This window comes from Chelonia mydas, chromosome 11 (genome assembly GCF_015237465.2).
Source record: "Chelonia mydas isolate rCheMyd1 chromosome 11, rCheMyd1.pri.v2, whole genome shotgun sequence".
In the NCBI taxonomy this organism is placed as follows: Eukaryota; Metazoa; Chordata; order Testudines; family Cheloniidae; genus Chelonia; species Chelonia mydas.
Window position 1 is genome coordinate 19,631,011 of NC_051251.2, and position 22,216 is coordinate 19,653,226.

Below are 22,216 nucleotides of genomic sequence, written 5' to 3' on the forward strand. Positions count from 1 at the left end.
TATGGAATTGGAGCTCCTCAGCCCACTTGCCTAGGCCTCAGGTCCAGTCGTGACTCCCTCTCCCAGAATCCCAGCGAAGGTGTGAGCCTTCTGGATTCCCAGCAGGCATGTGATAATTGTGAAACATGTAACACACAACCACGTTGCACAAAGTCTAACGCATTATTGCTCTTTCACTTAACAGAAAAGGCACAAGGAAATACAGTTCATTTAGAAAATAATAAACATTCTAAACACAATGTTACTCACTACCTCATCTTTCCCTTGGGAATCCTTGAGGGACCTCTGTGCTCAGGATGACAGGCAGGTCCTCTGCTTCATTAGGCTACTACAAGAAGGATTGCTTTTTTCCCACCTTGAGGTGAAGAAAAATGCCCCCCTCAGTGGATCAGCTCCTGCTCTCTTATAACTTCATCCACCTTTGTCAGGTGATGTCCTGCTTAGCTTCCTCAGGTGATCACAGACCCCTGCCAGGTGACTTTGTTGCCAACGTGACCTCCTACCAGAGCTTATACTTGAAAAACTGACTTGCCCTGGGAATTAGCCAAATATTTGTTATTTAGATGGCCAATCATCAACGTTTAACCACACTCTTTTTGTTAGGCCTTTGCCACTACCCCAGCTGGAATTTCAGTTCAGCATGTAGATAAAGAGACCACAGAGAAGCTGCACATTCAAAATGAAGTTTGTAGCATGGTAAAGATACATACAGAGAGTTCATAATCTCACACATGATTCATATGTTGGACAGATTCTTCAAATTGTCACAATAAGTGAGTGGAGAATTAGGCCCAGCTTACTGTATTTAAATAAAATACAAACACCAATTTTCCTGTCCTTTAACACTGCTACACTTGAAATATAAGCACCTTTATATTCAGTGATGGCCTATACAAAAGGCCTTACTGTCCATACATGCCTAGATTACCAAAGCAGCATCTCCGATTTCTATGTGCCATCTCAGCACAAAAACATAGAGCCTATCACTATACCATCTAAGTAGCTGTAGCTGTTCCTTGTTCAGGGTGTCATCCAATTCCAGGTGAGTGGGCGTTCACAAAGAAAACCTGCTCTACTAACTGGTAGAGTGCTCTACCTCTTGGTTTGCTAGTAGATCAGCTTGTCCACTCTGGCAGCCTTTGGTTGACAGGTATTAGCTTCTTGAGCTATAAAGTGGCAGGCAAAGCACAGAACGCAGTGAGCGCCACTAGAAGACTTTCCAACTATTTAAAAACCTATTATCAAATTCGTATACAGTACAGGACTTCACTGAAGTCAGTTGAGTTGTATCCTCTTACCCCCAATCTGAATTTGTCCTTATATATTTGTTATAGGATGATTATTGGCATTAAATAATTTGATTTTTTTTTCCCTTTGAATATTTCAAGGTAGCTCATTTTCACAAACATCCCAAGTGGTGACTTTGCTATCTAATGGAACAGTGTATTTAATTGATAACTGGTTTGTTATCTGAGTCTGATCTAAGTGTAAGACATTATAATTTGTATGTCATTGAACTCCTGTCTGCAAAAATGTGGAAATGATTTCCCCTGTTCTTTTTGGTTTTTGTTCCTATTTGTTAATTTGCAAAGTTTCCCATTTGCGAGTAAAATTATCCTTAGAACTCCAGAACACATCATTTTGAAAGAATTAGGTTTTGGAAACTAATAAAATTAAGGCCTTGCTACTTCTACATTTCTCTTCGGAAATATATGTATACGTTTGAGGAGTAATACAGATGAATAGAGAGTATAGCTATAATCCTGGTCTTGTTCCCACTGAAACTGGTGGCAAAATTCCCATTGCCTTAATGGGTATAGTATTAGAAAATTAGACATTTTGGTATGTAGATTGTCTGTGTATATTCTGTATTTTCTTACTGTGTGCAATATTGGGAGAGAAAACATGTCTACTGACTTTATAGTTACATAATTACTTACCAAACTCCATTTTACCAATGAGTGCTCCAGAGGTTGTGAATTGGCATCTTGGGGGCATACTATTGTGATGAATTGTGAATATGTCTGTACAGTTTATTAATGGTACATGAGATTGTAAATACTATGTATCTGTCAGGCTGCAAACTCCATTCTGAATGTGTGGCCTTTTGCCTTCTACTCTGTTTGCCTCCAAGTTGGGTTGAAAATTCCAAGGCCTGGTGGCAAAAGAATAATGATAGAGGGAACTGACGCTTATCATTGGAAATCTATTCACTCTAGGCAAAAGACTAGTCCCCAGACTTCAAATTGGGGGGTGGGGAGGAGTAGGAGAGTCTTTACCAAATGCAAGCGGTTTTAAAAAAGTGTGCAGCAAGGTGCCAGGGTGTGTCTTGGCTGGATACTCCGCTGGCATCATCTGTGCTGCCAAGCCCAGCTGTAGCAAGACTGTTTTCTCCCCCTTGTCCTTATCCCCCCACTCCCCACCATCTGCCCTGCTTTCTCTCTTACCCCTAACTGTTCCTCCTCCCTTACTTGTGACACCTGCCCCAGTTTTCCCTTCATTCTGCCCTGCCTCCCCTACCCCTTCTGCCCCACCTCCTCCCCCATTCATAACTCCCCCTTCTGCACCCACCACAGCATCTGTCCTACCCACCATTACCCTCCATCTGCCTTTTGCCCCTGCCTCACCTCTAACCTGCCTCTTGTCCCTACCCAGCCTCCCTGCCTGCTGGCCTTCTGCTGCCACCCAATAACCCCCCTCTCCCCTTCTGCCTCCCACTGCATTTAACACCCCTTCTGCCTCCATTAGACCTGCCCTGATCTCTGCCCCCCGACCCTTTTCCCCACTCATCTCCCAGGTTATTTATAGTGATAGCTCCTGTTGCCTACCCTATTTCCCCCTTTTAGGTCTCCCAACCTCACCCCGATCCCCAGATCTCCAACACCCCATTCCTTCCAGCTCCCCTGGTCCATGACCTCCACTTCCCTCGGTATATTACCCCTTTTCTATCTCTCTCCCCAACTTGTTGCTGGAGGAGGAGTGGTGGGATGGGAAGTGGCAGGCTTGAGCCAGTCTCTGCTGAGCAGTTGGCCAGGGTGCCAGGCAGTGCCTCTCACTTCCTACTGGGATGAAGGGGCCCAGCCACTGAAAGTAGTAAGGAGCCAGCTCTCTTCCCCTCCCAAGACCCCCTGTAATTCAAGCACTGCTGGTCCTGCTCAGAACAGAATGAGCAAGGGGGAGGTCACCCTGGCAATTAAGTCACCAGGCAGGAGTCTGTGCTCATGTGAGGAAACTGGTAAAGGGGTCACTTGACACAAAGGGCTGAAGTTTTTAAATAGCAGAAGCTGGCCTGCTCAGGAGCCACTTTCTCCTGTCCACGAGGGAGAGACCACTCACCAAGTAACAGCCTGCATGTAGCAGGGGACACCCTGCCTGCCTGCACCCAGATGGTTCCCCTAGGACTTCCAAGAGAAAGGTGAGCTAGTGAGACACATTACAGTTTCAGATGCTTCTTTTCCGTATGATCTATACTCTCTATGCTTTACATGATTATGTATAAAAGAGCATAACGATGTTAGACTGTGCCAAGTTGTTGACTGCTTCACAACTATGGCGTGCCCCGACAGAGTTAAATTGTAACCAGAGGTTTCACACTTTTGGGGTGGATTTCTGGGAGAGGGTGTGTTTAAGTACTGGAGAATCTGAAGCTCTGCAAGCAGAGGAGCTAGTGGGGGGCTGGACAGTGAGTTCCAACACTCAGAGAGGGGTGCCAGTTAGAAGGTTTGTTCCCTAACAGGATACCTAGGAACCCTGACATTGGGCTAGTTGCTTGACTCCATTCAGGCTACAGGAACTTGAAACACTCAGAGATACAGGGCAGCAGAGGTTTGGATTCCCTGCACAGCAGTCTAACTGGCAGCGAGTAGGGAGTGCTCACTAGTGTCTGTGACAACTATGGGAGAGGACCCAAGAATCCTTCTTTCCAGCTCCATACACTTCTACATAGCAGCCAAACACAATCCCAATCACATGTTCGGGCAGCACAAAGACTACCCCATTCCAGACAGGCCAGCAGAATTAATCCCTTGCAAGAGAAGCAGATATTTCACCCCCTCACGCTCTAGAATTCCAGCAGGTAATCACAAAGTTCCAGGGAGCAGAGGTTCTACTACACCCTTTGAAAAAGAACAAGGTCTGCTCCCCCCATATGGGATCTGCTCATAGCCAGTGTGGAGTGAGGCATGTCCTTCAAGCACAATGTCTCTGGGAGGACCAGCTAGGGAAACACCACACTGTCCTCCAATGTGGGGCTGTACTTTAAAGATAAATAGATGTGTTGTATTCCTTAAGATAGATACTGAGGGGAAAAGACCCTTAAGTAATATTCCTTTAAAATACATCAGAAGCATAGAGAGAGGGGAAAAAAAGATACCACTTAAATGTGTTCCAGACTCAGTAATTTACCAGGGATTATCTTTTCTGTTTTCTTCAAAGTAGTCTATGTGCAGGGTGCACGTTTAACTAATTTGTAAAGTAGCCTCAAAGAAAGAGTTGCAGCTTACTTAGACTCCTTTGTAGGTTTCCCTGGCAACCATTGATTGCAGGAAGAATAGAGACAGAATAATCAATTTGTTTTCATCTGATAATTAGGGGGAAATGATATTGCATACAATTACAAATAATTTTCTAGCCATACAATTACTACGGCAAGCCTTTTCATAGTGTTCAATGCTCTAGCCAACAGAAGAAAATTTGTCTAAGTTCCTTTAAGGTCCCTGGTTGCCCCTGGAGATAACTACCTTGTCTTAGCACTTTTAAGCACTGGCAACAAGTAATAAATACTTTTGAAATATTCCTCTATATTAACATTTCAGATCGTCTTGGTTTTAATGTATTGAACTCCTGTATAAATAATATGACACACTGTTATCAAAAGCAGCAGATGTTAAGCTAACAAGCAGATTTCTTTGGTTGGAACAGGGAGAAGCAGAAAACGAGACAAATGCCAGAATACAGTGGTGTATCCTCAAGTTGAAACAGAAGCATGTCCCTGTGAAACGTTTATCACCCAGCCCCATGGAAATTGGTCCGACTGCATTATTGCAGAAGGAAAAACCGAGCTGCAATTAGGAACGAGATTCCAGGGAGAGATCAAACAATGTGGAGAAGGTGTGCGACTCCGAGCTATTGCCTGTTATGATAAGACTGGCAAACTTGTGGAACCATCCTACTGTAGTAGTTCTGGTAAGGAGATAAAATAGTGCATAATGAATGTAAACAATCCAGATATTCAATGCTTACTTACTAGGTTATTCATTCTGCACCCTTCAGTACATAGGTAACTTTTCACTTGCTGGAGTGGAGCAACTCTGTTATAGATCCCATAAATGCTGAATGTGATTCTGCTTTCTTAACATATCAGTGCACTTTTTACAGCTCTTAGTCCAGTGTCCTGTGTTACCATTTTTTACAAGGGTCTGTTGGTATTTCCCTTCATAAAATCCTTCTCTATTGGAATTTGTAAGTGAAATTAAATGGAAACGTTGCAGGTAAAGTAGGGCACACAGTCACGATGCAGGGATAGATTTCTTTTCCACTTGTTTAAAAACATTATAAGAGCATGTATTGAGCTAGGAACTACAGAGTTGAGGTTCCTTCTCCCACCCTTAGTTTGATGTGGTACAACTATGTATTTTTATAATATTGTTATTTAAACTGCGCTTCTCAAATATAGAGTGAGAAATAATCACTCCTCGGAAGGGGTTCACAGTCTAAGATCCTGATCTTACAATGAGCTCTGCGTGGGCAGCTCTTGCACCTGCATTGAGCGCTACTGAAATCACTAATGTGTGGGCACAGGTGCCTGCTCACATAGAATGGTTTGCAGGATGGGATGGGGTGGGGAAAGGCAGGAGACAGCACAATTTAAATAAAGGAGAGTGTAGAGTGACTCTTGTTGAGGGGCACAAGGAAGAGGAAGTAATTTAATTTTAAAGAGAAATTTTGAAAAAAAAGACAGCGTAGCATGAATGAAGGTGTGAAGCTGAGAGTGGAGGGAAGGGCAAATGGTGTGGTTACTGAGTAAAACAGGGAGCCATTGAATGCATCTGAGGAAATGATAGAGGTACCTGGGACCACATTGTGGAGGGCCTGCAGGATGAAGACAAGGAGCTTGAATTTGCGGTGGTAAGAGTCAAAAAGCTAACAAAGAGATTCAATCCTAATTTGAATTCCATGTGCAGCTGTTTATTACTGTTCCAGTTAGCTGCACAGATTCGTAACACTGCTTTTCCATGTTTTTGTTTTCCAACACCATGGTTCTGTACCAACTCCCCATGATTCTCACATGGGACACCTGATGTCCCATTTCAGAGTAACAGCCGTGTTAGTCTGTATTCGCAAAAAGAAAAGGAGTACTTGTGGCACCTTAGAGACTAACCAATTTATTTGAGCATAAGCTTTCGTGAGCTACAGATCACGAAAGCTTCTGCTCAAATAAATTGGTTAGTCTCTAAGGTGCCACAAGTACTCCTTTTCTGATGTCCCGTGTAACAATTTATTATGACTCTGTGCTGCAGGGGAAGAGGAGCATTGCTTTTTCACACTCCTTCAAAACCCTTTTCTACAAAAAGGGAGTAGTTGGTGCTTAGGGAGGTGGTTTTTTCTGTGTAGTGACTTGTTCTTTTGAGGAACCCAGGGCTTGTGTGACTACTAATTAAAAGGAGTTTACTGTGTGTGGCTTCCCTGAACTGATTGAATCCATTTTGAGCCATGGTTTTATTTCAGTTATATTCATATGGAAATATAATGGCTGCAATTCTCTCTTGAATGTAGTGGAGAGTGATGGCCACACAGAAGTGTTTTTAACTTCTTGATCCTCGGCATCTGTCCTCAGCAGAAATTGGAGCAGCAAGGGGCCTGCTCTAACTTCTGGCACTGACATAAGGTCAAACACGGACATGACACTAGTGGAGGATCTAGTAGAATTCCATTCCACTATGCCCCCTCCCACATCCTATCTCCAGAGTGCCTCTGATCCACCTTCTCCCTCCTTTGACACTGGGCGTTGGGAGGGCAGCTGGTGCAGGAGGTGAGAGAGCTGTTTCCTTTAGCTTTGAGCAAGTGGGCTTTCAGCTGTGCAAGGACAGTTCTCTACCAGCTGTCTCCGGCCAGATCACTCGGTGTCAGAGGCCTTAACAAATGAAGGAATCTGATTCATGATGGATAATCAAAAAGGTCTTGTCATAGTAAGGGACAGTGCAGAGCTGCACCATCCCAAGGGGGACCGCAGGGAGGCATTTGGCCTTGCAAAGGCAGTGTATCCTCTGGAGCTCTTGAGGAGACATGCACCGAGCCCAGTAGCTTGCTCCTCTTCAGATGTCTGGTGTCTGTCACCTCTGTGCCCAATTTGGAGTACCCTGTGCCCTCTCATGAGGGAGCAGGGAAGCAGCATTATTCCTTATACTCCCCAGAGCACACCAGCTATCCAAACTGGTACACAATTAGGAAAAAATAATTTATTTTTCTTTCAGTGTATAATGATGGGACAAGAAAGAAATGTGTACTCAAAGTTCTAAGTGATTTTCAGACATATTACAAATGGAATCGTACAAACAAAAATGAAACTTTGTCTCTGCTCCCCCCCGTAAACTAGAAAATAACCAACCAAATCCCACAGTGAGCCCCAAGAAGTACCTTGCCCCAAAAGTCCAGCCAGATGTACTAGCCCTCAACACATCTCTCCTTCCCTGAAAGTACAAGAAAATGGATGGTCTTTGCAGTGTGCCTTAAAGGTCGAGCTTAGTCATGCTATTTCAGACCAACTTTCCACCATGTTAAAGTTGAACTTTCTCTTCTCTTGAGTTGGATATATGCTGTATTTCTGTTTAATTACATATTGCAGTGTTCCTGCTACTATTTTTGATTTTATCATGTATATTAGTAGGGGTGTGTGTGTGAGATATATAGATATATATAATTAAAATTAAAAGCATTATGTATATATACACTATCACTAGCAGTTTACACCAAAATATACAGAATTACATGTATTTGTCAGGGGAAAAGAAACCTTTCAATCAAAAGACATTCCTAGGGGAAAGGATGTAACTAAGGATTCACCTTTTGTAACTTTGGTGCCATTTTCTGCTAATTGGTTTGCCTTGTTCAGTTTGTACTGATACTCCATATTTAGGTACAAGAACAATCTGTTCTAGTCCAACATCCTCACATGATGTGATCCTTCAAAGCTGTTGTCACCTTTGACTGTCAGTCTATCTAAGAGCTAAATGGGCTCTAAATTTAGCTCTGAAATCCCAACTGGACCCTCCTTTTCAACCTCTCTCAGATATTTCTCGTTGTTTCTTTGAGTACAAAGTGGCATTCTTAGTTACAATTACGTCTGCCATTGAATTTTGTGAAATTGGAGCCATATCTGTTAAAGAACTTTTCCTCCATTTTAATACAACGTATTACACACCTTCAAAATTGTGTTCAAAGTTCATTTTTTTTAATATAAATATTTTCCTTCCTTTTTGTTTAAAATCTACCCGTCCATAAAAGAATTTGACACTAATACTCTATTGCCTTGCTGTTACAAGGATAATCAAATGCCATTTGATTAGAACATAAACATTCAGATGCTCTGCTGTTCTGTATGTTTTCTTTGGCAACAGAATCAAAGATGCTAACACATCAAAACGCTTTATTTCTAAATGGGTCAAACTGGTTATCAAAGAAACTTATTTAAAACAAGGTAAGGCACCATCTGAGATATTAATACGCATGAATGCCCATTCTACTAGGTCTATATCTTATAAAGCATCTTATGAAAAATAAGTGAAGTAGCAGCACGAGCAACATCCTCTGTTGGTGCTACATTCAGGCACAGTGCTGCAGGCTGGTGTCTCTTTTCTCTAAATGTAAATCTTAATATCATGGTTTTCCTTCTTTGTTGATATTGTATACTTTTTGCTACATTCCTAAGAATGACCCTCTGCATTGGCAGACGTTCATGCCTGTGAAAATGGATGCTGTTTTGCTTGCCTGAAAATTTGTTTTCCTGTGCTTGAACATTCACCGACTTTGAGGATCCCGCCCTTATCAGTAATCTTAATTTCTGTTGTTAGCCATATGCAGTTGTGATGAGCTGTATAAACCCCACTCTGCCATAGCCACTAAGTGGTCAAGGGACAGAGTAGCTACCTACCCAGCTGAGGCTAATAGATTGACCAGCAGCAGTGGGATAAGAGGCTACAGTCCAGGCAGAAGGGGGTGGCTGCTAGAAAGGCTAAGGACTATCCTGCATCATCAGCAAACTGTCGGGAAGCTGCCCAAGGAGCAGGACCTGAAGTTCCATGAGGCTAAAAGATTCTTAAGGAACAGGTTTTCAGTGGGGATCCTGACTAATCTGAATTTCATACAAGTATAGGTGTTGTGTACACACCAATACAAATTTGGCCTTAAGTATGGCTATGCATCATTAACCATGTCTGCAAAAGATACAGAAATTATAAAACTTGACGCTTCTCTCTGAGAGTATCATTTTGTTCTTGGAGAGTGTTAGGGTTTCAGATCATTGTGTGATATACAGTACCAGACTGTTCTGTTTGTACTGTGTTATCTGGCCAACACAGCAAGAGTTCAGAATTCCCAGACCTCAGGTTGAAATGTATGTTTGTTTGTGTTACTTTAAAATATATTTTTGACTTAATAAATGTAGAGGTCAGTATCAAAGAAGAAAATTCATTGTAGAACCTACTAATATTAACATTTCAGCCAAATAGTGGATGTCAGCTTGAATTTTTTTTAAAGAAGAAAAAACATAATGCAAAATCAGCCCCAAGAAAACTGCTGCTTCAGGGCTTATAAAGGCTCTAAAATTGAATAAAAGCAACTTTTGGATAAATTTCAATAATTATAATGATGAGTTAAACTTACTGTCTTTTTTTTTTAATTAAGTATTCTCTGGTCTATTTAGAATCTATAATCAGTGTGGTACAGATAATGAAGGAATACACCTTTTCTGTTCAGAAAAGAAAGCTAGAGTAAATTAGTCAAGGTGATTCAATATTTGAGCTGAGTGAAATATTTATTTATTTATTTATTTTTACAAAGTTTGGATTTTATATTATCTCTTAAATCTCCAAAATAGCAAAGTAATGATGCATATGACACCATAAATCATTACATGCTGCAAAGGATATAAACACTTATTTGATTGTAATATCACATCCATAACAGAGTCCTTTGAGTTAACTTACCGGTACACTGTTATCAATTTAAAGAGACTAAGTCCAATTCCGTTTGCTCTATTGGTTTAGCATTATAAAATACACTGGTACAATAGTAACAAGTTTGGATCTCATTTTCCCATAGTGACTAGTTCTCATCAAGGATAACAGCCTACACTTACTGTCAGCTCATGGAGCTAATTTCTTAGCTTTAAAAGCGGCAAAGAGTCCTGTGGCACCTTATAGACTAACAGACATATTGGAGCATGAGCTTTCGTGGGTGAATACCCACTTTGCTGGATGCATGTAGTGGAAATTTCCAGAGGCAGGTATAAATATGCAAGCAAGAATCAGGCTAGGGATAACGAGGTTAGTTCAACCAGGGGGGATGAGGCCCTCTTCTAGCAGCTGAGGTGTGAACACCAAGGGAGGAGAAACTGCTTTTGTAGTTGGCTAGCCAGTCACAGTCTTTGTTTAATCCTGAGCTGATGGTGACAAATTTGCAAATGAACTGAAGCTCAGCAGTTTCTCTTTGAAGTCTGGTCCTGAAGTTTTTTTTGCTGCAGGATGGCTACCTTTAAATCTGCTATTGTGTAGATTTAAAGGTAGCCATCCTGCAGCAAAAAAACTGATGTGTATTGCATGTTTCATCAGGACTTGTTAATAAAATTATTGCTGTTAGATTTGTGGAACCATATAGATTTACATCATTAGTATTAATTCATATATGTTCACATTCAGTTGCCAACTAATGTAAATATTAATTACATGAGTAAAACAAATAGATCTTGGTTTTTTCTAAATTTAGTCTATATAACAGGGCTTTGGAGCTGTGCTCCAGCTCTGCTCCAGCTCCAGGCAAAAACCTGCAGCTCCGCTGCTCCGCGTCCAGCTCCGGGCTCCACTCCAAAGCCCTGCTATATAATTAGAAACGGTTCCTCCATTTGGATGTCCCCTGAGTTGCTTGTTTATTTAAGCTGAGATATTTTGTTCCACATAGTTCAAAGGAAATTAATGGTGGTGTTGTCAGTGGCCCTTAAAGTGATATACAGAATTGTACCTATACTCTGTAACCAAATCACCCCTTCTCTTTGTTAAACTAAATAGATTGATCCTCTAGTGTCTGTCACTATTAAATCATTCTTGTGGCTCTTCTCTAAAGACACTCCAATTTATCAATATCCTTCTTGAATTGTGACAACAGAACGGGACACAGTATTCTAGCAGGGGTCACGTTAGTGAAAAATACAGAAATAAAATAACCTCTCCACTCCTACTCTGTTTATACATCCAAGGATTGCATTCGTCCTTGTAGCCACAGTGTCACGCAGGGAGCTCCTGGTCAGCTGATTATCCACCATGATCCCTAAATCTTTTTCAGAGTCACTGCTTCCCAAGATAGGGTCTCCCATCCTGTAAATATGTCCTACATTCTTTGTTCCTAGATGGATATATTTTCATTAAGCCGTATTAAAAGGCATATTGTTTACTTGCACCCAGTTTACCAAGTGATCCAGTTCACTCTGTGTTACTGACCCATCTGCTTCATTATTTGTGTCATTTGTGAGCTTTTTTAAGTGATTATTTTATGGTTTTTTTCCCCAGTCATCAATAAAAATGTTAAATAGTGTAGGGCCAAGAACCAATCCTTATGGGACCCCACTAGAGATACCCATTCAATCATGATTCCCTGTTTACAATTACATTTTGAGACTTATCAGTTAGCCAGCTTTTAATCCATTTAAGATGTATCATGTTAATTGTATGTGTTTCTAGTTTTTTTAATCAAAATGTCATGTAGCACTTCCAAGCTGCCACCCTCATATGTCCCAGGTTCAGCACATCTCTATCCCCACTTTCATGTTAAATTGTTCTGGTAGTAACCCACTTGATGAGCAAACCCCACAGGATTTTTGGGCACTGCAGGGATCTTTTAGCTTAGGTACGAGGAGCGTTGCTGCAGAGCAAATGAGGAAATCAAAAAAACATCTATGGGGATGGGTGGGGGGAGAGAGAGAGAAGCTACCAGCTTAATCATGAAAGTTATTTATTGCCAGGTAATAACCATAGAGGAGCCAAACAAAACAGTTATAATATTAAATCTAACTTAATTTGATTATGAAAGTCAGGTTTAGAAAACTATAACGGATCACACAAGTCAGGGTCAGAAGGCTATACCTAGAGAGAGAGAGAACTGGGTTCTCACCACTCTGTGAAGCTTGAATCGATAGGGGATCCCAGGTGGTGGTGGTAGCTGAGGGTTCGGAGTGGTGGAGACAGGCAGATCCCCCACCATGATCAGTCAGGAGAAGATGAAGTCCCAATGGAACTGATGCAGATTTTAGATCCAGGCATCAGAACACTTACTTGAGCATAGGAAGGGGTTTTTGTAGAGAAACAACAATAGTTCAAGGGAGAACACTAGATTTGTTTATGTGTAAACAAGGAAGTATACCAAAGTTGTTTTGTTCAGGCTAGACCACGGGAGCTGATCATTCCTGGCTTTGGGCAGTGTTCCTTGGAGGGAGCTTACAAAGTAATTAGGGAGCTTCACTGTTTTGGATACCAATAAAGGATTTATTACTAGAATTGGTCTGATAACTACTGAGCTGGGTGTGTGCAGGCATGGGTTCATTAACATCTGGGGCAGAGATCCCCTATCATGCAGTGCTTCCCTGCTTTTCTGGTCCCAGGGTTCCGTGGGTTTCTTGCCTTGGAATCTCTGTTCTCCATTCTATATGCTAATAGAGCTGCCTCCTTGTCCCATGTTTGATACAAATGAGGCTAAGGGAGTTTTCTTAATCCCGTCATCCTTATCCCAGCGGTTTAGGTGCATCTCCCACTGCCTTTTCATTGCTTTTTGTAAGTCTTTCTTCTGATGCAGATTTGGCTCAAATAGAGGCTGGTGTGGGGAGGTCTTTTGTGAGTCAGACAGGCTGAGTACTGTGGCCTGGTTCCCCAAGAACACAGAGCTGCTAGGTAACACACAGGAGAGACTAACTAGCTTCCACAATTCTCCCATCCTAAAGAAGCTGGTCTAGTGGTCAACCGGGCCAGCAAAAGCTGGCTTATTCATTTGGGGTTGGAGACATTTGGGAAGCCGTCTGGCTAGAAACATTTAATTCACTGAATTCCAGTGAAGGGATACCCATAAACAAGTCTTTATACTTTTAAGCCCCTCTGAGGATAGCTGTTTATCACATATAGATTTTTGTAAAGAAATGTGTATCCACTGCAATCTCTGAACATAGGGACCTCAGCATATGAACCTGTAAGTGGTTAACAAAGCAAATAGTAACTGTCTGCAAGGACAAGAGCAGGAAAAGAAAATTGTCATTCTGCTTCCTTTGATGGTGAAATATTGCTCAGCCTTGAGAACTGGTTCTGCTTTGGCATTATTCTACTGGTACCGCCATCAGGATTTATACATAGTATCTGTGGGGAGGGATTATCAGTTTATCACTGAAAGCAAAATAGAATAAATTGGACTTTCAACACTAGGAAGCCTTCGCAGTTCAGAGGTCTGGTGAAGGATCCCAATTTAGCTGTATGGGAAAGAAATACCATTGATTTCTTCAATTTTATTTGTTATATTCATATTCCCTACTCCTCTCTAATGCCATGATAGCTCTTTCTGTTATAAATATTGGTCTTTCTCTAGACCTCATACTTGTAAATACTGTTTAAAGCCTTAGTCCATTTTGCATCCACAGATCAGTTGATAACCTTTCTGGTTAATCCTACTTTGAAACAAAGCACTTTTTGTTTCTATTGAAAATTAATTACCTGGGCTGTCACACAGCCAATAAAATTGATATTTCACATCATTTTAAAAGAGCTCCAGTTCTGCCTAAAATGTGATTTACAAAAATCTATCACTGGCAAAGTTTCTTTTTCTTTTCATAATTCATTGTAAATTGCTTTGAATGGCAGCCTCTTTAGTTGGTACAATAATAGTAGTGAGATATCCCAGGGGTCCATTTTAACCCCTATGTTGTTTATATAATATAAGAATAAGGGGCATGCAAAATCCAAAGATCTCAAAATCTGCCACTAACACCGAAAGTGAAAGAGTAGCAAGTAGCAAATGATGAAAAACGACGACTAATTCAGATGGCTTTGGAATAATAAGTGAAAAGGCTGCTCAACACAAGCAAATATAAAGCTATAGATCAGACTGTAACAATCTAAAATAGTGTATGTTTTAAGTGGAACAGTCATGCAGGTTTACGTAGGAGTTACAGTAGGAGCTATTGCAGAAAAATTACTGCAGCTGTCACCCTTATTGTCTGCCTCCAGTTAAAAAATAAAAAAGAGGGAAACTTCAATTAAAGGAAGTGGTACTTCTATTACTGTGTAACCCTTCTGCCCGTCAGAGTTGGCAGCAACAAGGGCCGGGTTCAATATCTAGGGGATCCATTCCAATAACGCAATGCAAAACCGGCTCAAGCCCCCACCCAGTGACCTGGGACAAATATATACCACCCCTGCTGGGCACCTCCAAGAGGCAATACTTCCCCTCTTGCAAGCACAGAGTCTGAGTGTGGCAAAAAGCCTTTTAATAACAGAGAGAAACAATGTGGCATTATGTTGGGGAAACACCACTAACAGGATTCATAACACAACCCATGAGCAAAAACCCACCCCAAGCAAATTGGGTCATGTCCTTTCCCTTTGGTTCTTGAGTCCAGCAACCCGAAATCACCCAAAGTCCCAAAAGTCCAATGACCCAAAAGTCTCTGTCCCTGGTCAGGGCAGCCCCAGAGTTCGAAAGTTTATCTGCAGAGCTTTACCTCCCAACCTGGGTGGAGATCGGGGGGGAGAAGAGAGGTAAGGGGCATCTTACATGATCTGAAGCTGACTGCCCCGCAGCTCCATAGGGCTCCGCTCCGCTCCACCAGCTCCGCGTCCCACAAGCAGCTCCCGCCATCCCATGAACTGCTCCACTCCGCATCCCACAAGCAGCTCCCGTTGTCCCACAAACTGCTCCGCTCCTGCCATCCTATGAACTGCTCCACCAGCCTGTCCACAAGGCACTCCAGCCGTCCCGCAAACTGCTCTACAATATATCTTCAGGCTCCCGCACTACTTAACACAAGGCTCAGTGATTTCAGCTCTTAGTCAGTTCAGCTCTTTGGTGAATTCAGCTTGTAGTAGGGGAGCCTCAGTGCTGGTACACCATTAGCCCAAAGTGAGCTCAGCAGCCTGCAACTAGACTCCTAATGGAATCAAAATTAGCTCTGATATTCCACAGTGGAGAGAGGAGGAAGTGCAATTAGCATGTAAGGCCCTCACCAGGGGGCCCATACCACCAAGTATTAATACTTGTCCCCAATCTGTCTCAATTCACAGAGCTTTGGAACCCATGACCCTTGCCTAGCGAGTGCTACTTAGTTGATGGTGAGTCCCTCCATCATAACAAAAGGCCAAGTACAGTTCCAAGCACAGTTCCCATAACCAGGGTAATAACAATTTATTCTTCCTGCCCCAATAACAGAGACACTGGGGATCCCACAGCAGCCAAAGTGACCATTTGGGCAGCTATGGCCTCATTCTAGGGGGAGTGGGTGTGCCTATGCAAATGAGATCGGCCCCTGAAGTTCTTTTCCACAACTTGCCACACCTCACCACCAGATGTCAGGGTGGAGCTCATCCTGACTCTGCTTACATCATTGGAACACTGCAGAATCAGCAGGTTCAATCTTTGGCGTGGGGTACCTTGCATAGCTCAGCGGTGGCATATCTAGAGTATTCAGAAGCAGTGTTTGATGGTGTCATAGGGTCAAGCTTCTCCCTGGCTCCAAAGCATGTACTACCACACCCAGTTCTAAACAAGGAGGTTTACTCTCTTAACAGGTTAACAAATATTCAGAAAATAGTCTGAACTCTGTCCGTAGCCCCAGGCTTCAGGCCACGCCTCCCAGAGATCTCTTGCAATCAGCTGTACTCTCTTCCTGGCGCAGCAGCATGGGGCTACTTCCCTGAGCCTCTGGCTCATGGCGCCAGGGACCCACCATAGGAGCTAACTCTGCGCCAGTGTGGATTTCCCTCCCCAGGGCTCAGCCTGTCTTAGTCCTTCCTCCCTCCAGCTGCCCAGGTGTAGCCCGGCCCTCTTTAATTAGTTGGATTGGGCTCACCTGCTCCGATTCAGGGGAGCTGGGCTTAGTCTATCCACAGGGTCAGCTATCCTGTCATACAGGGCTTTTGGAGAAAGTCTACCTCTAGCCTTCAACTGCTGTGACTGTCACCCTGATGTTGAATGGGGACATCCTTCTTGTTAAAAACTCAGGCATAATCAAGTCTACGGTGAGGTCCTTTGAATACAATATTTGCTGTATGCATTGGCTTTACACTACTATATCTGAGTGGCATATTTCCACTGAAAAACATTTTTATTAAAAAAAGAGGAAAAATCTATGAAACTGTTTTCCATTTTCTGACCAGGAAAGAGAGGGTGATTCAGGGGTTAGAGTGCTAGCGTATGATATTAATTGTGATATTAATAATATAATTGCTTTATGCCAACCAAAAAGCAGAAACAAGAATTCTAATTCTGAAAAGTTCCCTTCTGAGGAAGGCAGAATCTGAGATTAATAAAAACTCAGTATGTAAGTGCAGGTAGAAACTTAAGTCAGGTACCTCATAAGGAGTGAAGAAGGGAGGGCTGCTGAGGAGTGCATGGTTAGTGTGAGAACCAAAGGGAACCTATCCAGGTTGCTACATCTCTTCCAGTACAAGAGGATTCACAAGCTCCCAGGGAGATCACCAGAAGTGACTGTCAACCAGATAGATTATGTGAGCACAAAGAGATTGGTATCTCCTTTGAGAGATGTCAGAGTCATCTTTTAGTTACAACGTTACAACTCAGATTTTAAAAGATCCCAAAGTCAGACAAAAAGAGTATTATTATAGCAATAGAGCAGTTCCAGGACAAAGAAAAGCAGATAGATTCCAGACTGCCATTTAGCAGTCTTTCCAGTGTTTTACAGGTCCAGGCTGATGAAAGTCTGGAAGAAGATTCTAGTCGCTTTAGTGGAGGAAGTAGTGGGCCGACAAAGAGGGCAGAAGAAAGATGCCTGGATTACATCTGGACCCTAGGCAATGATTAGTGAAAGGAGAGATCTCAAGGCAAAAAAGGAACAATGCAAGACACAGGAACACTTTCAGAGGCAGATGTAAGATATAGAGAAAAGGACAAAGAAATACAGAAGAGATGCAGGCAAGATAGAAATCCGTGGGTTCAAAGAGAAGGCTGCTGTGGCAGAAGCAACAGCACAAATTGGAGACTTCAAGCAACTATACAGAATAGTGAAAGATCTCTCAGGAAGAACCAGACCGTCACAGGTGATGCCCTCAGGGACTATGTGGAGGTCTCAGCTGGCTCTAGGTAGCCGGAACTGGATTGGTTCTCTGCCACCATTTATCACTAGACTCCACAGGGCTGGCACTCCCCAATCACATGCTAGATCTCAAAATAGTTTGAAGTCCCACTTTGTGTAGGCAGTGGGAGCCAAGGCTGTGCAGCTCCTCTCCCAGTTAGAAACTCAATCCAAAAATGAAACAAAACTATTCCCTTTGTCTCTGAGGAAGCCTGTTCCCTCCCACTGAGGGACTCCACAGTCCTGGTTCCTCATTGGCCCAGCAAAGGGTCTTTATAAATCACTCCATCCAAAGCTCCTCATTGGCTTTTCTAGGAGTTTCCAGTCTATTCCGTCCCCGACCCGGACCCTAAGCAGGCTGGGAAATTATATCTGGAGGTTCTGGAGCCATGGTTGCTGTAGTATTGGGGGAGGACCCCTAAAGGTTCAGTTCTGTGTTCCAGGAGCTGTCAAACTCCAAAAGGGAATACACAAAAGAGCATACAACCTTCTGCATTCACTTTGGTCTTCATAGCTGTGATTCCAACTTGCCCCACCTCAAGTTCTCTCACAAGAGGTCCCTGAACAAATTATGCAGAAAACACATCTCTGACCCTGACAACCTGGTCCAGTTTCCTCAAAGTCATGAAGCTCTAGCCTGTGGTTAGCTTTGAAAATTCCCCTTTAACCAGCACTTTCCTTCAACTGTCTATTGCTGTAATCACAGATTATATGGGCCTCAAAAACATCAAAAGGGTGAAGAAGAAAAAAAAAAAGCGGCAAGTCTTGGGGAAGTTGTCCTGCCTACACCTCTGGAATTAATAGCCAAATTATATCAAATGGCCTCAGCAGCTGTTGTAGACTTCAACAATCCATAAAAATAATTAATTGCCTAATAAATCATTCACCCACTGTTCTCACACACGTCCTTTCTCTAGTTCTCAAAATACATTCAAATCGATCTCATAACAGCTGTCAGCCTAGTTTTTTCAGAAACAAGAATTAAGGGACTGGTTAACTAGGTAAAGTTGTTCCTGGCCTTTACTGTGTGAGAGTTCACAACTTGTGTTTTCCATCTCAAAGCAGAAAGTTTGCTTTGCAACTTCAATATAAAATCCATTTAAAACAGAGACCGTTGACGTTTACGCTGTTGTGTCTCATATGAGCTGTTTCTCCCACATCAGTATAGAGTTTGTGCAGCTCTGTGTCACTGGTGTTTCCTTGCCACTGATAGTGGCTAAAAGGCACCTCCTAAGGATGACCTGTGTGTTTATTTCCATCTTCTCCAGACTTACAGAATGGCAGATATTGGTTCTGGCTTGTACATTTTGGCTCACAGTGTAGATAGTATTTCAGCTGGTGTCATGCTAGCTCCATAGGATTCAGATTCGACAGACAAGTGGATTATTTTTCTAGTACATTATAATAAAGTTATTTTGGGAGATGAATATTTCCTTAAGACCAGATTGTGCCTGGCTGTTCCAGATATAGGCAAGACAGGGAGGGTGCAAGGAACTTACTCTCTTGCATCCCTCTGCAACAATTGGCAGTCCTTTTCCCCCCTGGAGCACAGAGACTTGTCCCTGAATGGACAAATGAGCTGTTTCCATGACCATTTGGCTGTCTTGGTCTCTGTTATTGGCCAGGGATGCCTGCCAATAGGAGCACATTAAATTAGCACTAGCACAATCAGTAAAGTAAGAAAATCCAGTATTGTATAGTGCAAAGAATGTGCAGAGGGGATAGGCAGGATGAAAACACAAAAGGGGAAGGGAAAGTATGGAAAACAAAGGCTCAGAGATAGAGCAGAGGTGTCACTCAGCTGTTTGCGTCACCATTTCCATCACTACGTTCTCTGCTGTTAGCATGCGTGGGCCTTCTGATACAGTGGCTGATCCTGCAGCCAGTGGTGTATTGTTGTGGCCAGTTCCATTCTCTTGTGGTCCCCTACCCCATACAAAATCTCATGTTTAAACCAAAATAACATCCACAGACATGAAAACAGGTGAATAAAAGTAGAGGAAGAATACAATTTGCAGTAAAAGGAGCAAGAACATATGTGGGCAGCTAGTTCCATCCCAGTGACCAAAGACAGAGAACACTATGTATGTTTAGATCTAGGGTGCGCACGCAGTCCCCTAGGGTTAACTTATTTTTGTGCAGCTTCTTATAAGGTACGCAACTGCCACCTAGCGGTTACTTCCAGTAGTTATTTATTTTCAGGGTAACTCTCTTCTTACGTTCTCTTCAGTATTATTCAAGTTTATCAAGTCTTCCACGAGATTGTTCATTTTTTAAAAATAAATCCTAGCCACTGTTAGCTCTAGCCAATGCTGCCATAATTAAGTGTCAAGAAAAGTATCTTCAGCATACACTGATTCTTCTCTTGATACCAGTGTAACAACTGTTATTGTTAACTGGATTTATCTTTAATTCTCCCCTCAATATTTGTAACACTTTTATAATATCTTCTCACTTTCTTCTGTCCTATAGAACATTTCTAGTTAGTCCTATAGAGTATTTCTAGTTAGATGATTCTCAAACTGTTCCTTACATACTCTGAAAAGTTTGTGAAGAAAAGAAAGATACAGTTTATATCATATCGCTTTGACTAAGATGTCCTTTCTGAATTTTTGTTTTAGGATACATTGAAGAATCTTGTGTAATTCCTTGTCCATTTGATTGCAAACTAAGTGACTGGTCTAGTTGGGCCACTTGCAGTTCTTCTTGTGGAACTGGAATGAAAATTCGATCCAAGTGGCTTAAAGAAAAGCCTTACAATGGAGGTCGTCCATGCCCAACACTGGATCTGAAGAATCAGGTGAGGTGTATCAAGTAGCCAATAAAATATTATGAAATATCTTTGCTTTGATCAGTGTACTATAAGGAGCCATTAAAGAAGTACTGTTCTCAACTAAATAGCTCGTGGATAGAGTTTGTGGTTTCCATAAAGTAGCTACTGAGGTAGCTCCTCAAATTTCATTTTGATATGCTTCTCAGAAAAACTCCAAAGTATGATAAAAAAAATCTTCCATGCCTTAAGTTTTGATCTTAATTTAATGGTTTTGATCATGTCTGACTTGATAATTTAAAAACTTGGTCTTCTTTAATTGTTTTTAAATATTTCAAAAGATAACATTTTTTTGCTAATTAAATCTTACTGGTTAGAATTGTGCAAACTATTATTATTTATTTTTAAAGGTACTATAAAGTTACTATGATACAATTACAAGATAATTTTCAGGAATGTGCACTAATGCATGTAAATATAACACTAACCTATTTCGGATGGAAAATTAGGAGGAAAGCATTTCTTCAGATAATGTGGTAATTTAATACAGTGAAAGGATATTGTCTATTAAAGCTGACATCATAATATATAACTAATACATCTCTTATTTTTTATTTGTTTCCAAAGAGAACCACAACAAAATCATTCAGTATCAATATACATTCTCCCTTAATTTTCATGTCAGGTATTTGTAAATGTTCACCTTTACTCTATTTCACCCCTGGAGACAACCACCTAATTAAGAAGGCAAGGTTAATACAAATCTCTTGTAAGAGGTGCCTTTGCTGTCCTTTAGTTTACTATAATTGTATACTGTCAAATACAATACCTGACATTATTCCCTGGAATTTCACACTCTTGAGCCCATCATATCCAACACAAATTCAGATCCTATGATTTGGACTCTGTACCCCTCTAAACAGCAGGGAGCAGCACATCCTGGCACATGTCTGCACTAGGGGTTAGATGTGTGTCTAGCAGAGCCATGGTGGATCTATACAGAGTGCATATACAATGGACCACAAACCTGTATGTGGGGAAGAGTGACAAAGCACATCCATTACTCCTGTCCATATCCAGGCCCTGTAATAGCATCCCTAGGCCATTTGTCTGGGGTATCCCAATTTGCATGTTACTGAGATTCTGCCCCAACTGCCACTGTTGTTGTTTATTATTTGTATAGCGGTAGAACCTAGGTGCCCCGTTGCAGACCAGGACCCCATTGTGCTGACCGCTGTACAAACACAGAACAAAAAGACAGTCCCTGTCCCAAAGAGCTTACAATCTAAATACAATCTAACTACATATGTTGCACCAGCAAATTGCTATTTACTCATTTGTTGTAAGACCAAGATTTATCTTTTAAATATTAGAGTTTAAATTCATTTTAATTGTAAATCAGGTTCACAGGATTTCATTGTCTTCATTTTTCACTCTGAAAGTCATCTTTGTAACCTCACTTTCGGCCAAAGTTGCATTCAGTAGCTCCCATTGAAGTGAATGGAAGGTGTACACAAACCTTCACCTCACTCTTAAAATATGATTGTTTCATGAGTGTTATTAAAATAAATACAGTATTGATTAAAGCTGTAATGTATGGAAATGCCCTTTACTGTTAATCTGCATATGTTTAATGTCCAAGAATGGCTTTACAGGAAAAAAAATACCACAACTGAATTATTACCCTAAAAAAACTTCAGCATTTTAGAAACAGCTACCTAAATAATGTTATATGTGGAAACAAGACTAATAGTGTTTTCATAACTATTTTGATTGATTTTACGCACTTCTACCCTAAATCAAATTGATCAAGCATTATTCAAAGTTTTTCCTACTCTCATATCTCAGTAGGTTCAGTCTGTCAAAATTAATTGGCAAAGGGACAAAAACACATA

The 22,216-nt window shown here is 41.6% G+C and overlaps 1 protein-coding gene across 1 annotated transcript in view; it reads left to right on the forward strand.

Annotated features, from left to right (window-relative positions):
- THSD7B (thrombospondin type 1 domain containing 7B) overlaps nucleotides 1-22,216 on the forward strand; it is a 496,247-nt gene that overhangs the window by 359,358 nt on the left and 114,673 nt on the right. Inside the window, exons 14-15 of the mRNA XM_007057469.3 lie at nucleotides 4,921-5,184; nucleotides 20,173-20,351. Coding sequence (XP_007057531.2) covers nucleotides 4,921-5,184; nucleotides 20,173-20,351 — 443 coding nt within the window. The remainder of the gene's footprint in view (nucleotides 1-4,920; nucleotides 5,185-20,172; nucleotides 20,352-22,216) is intronic.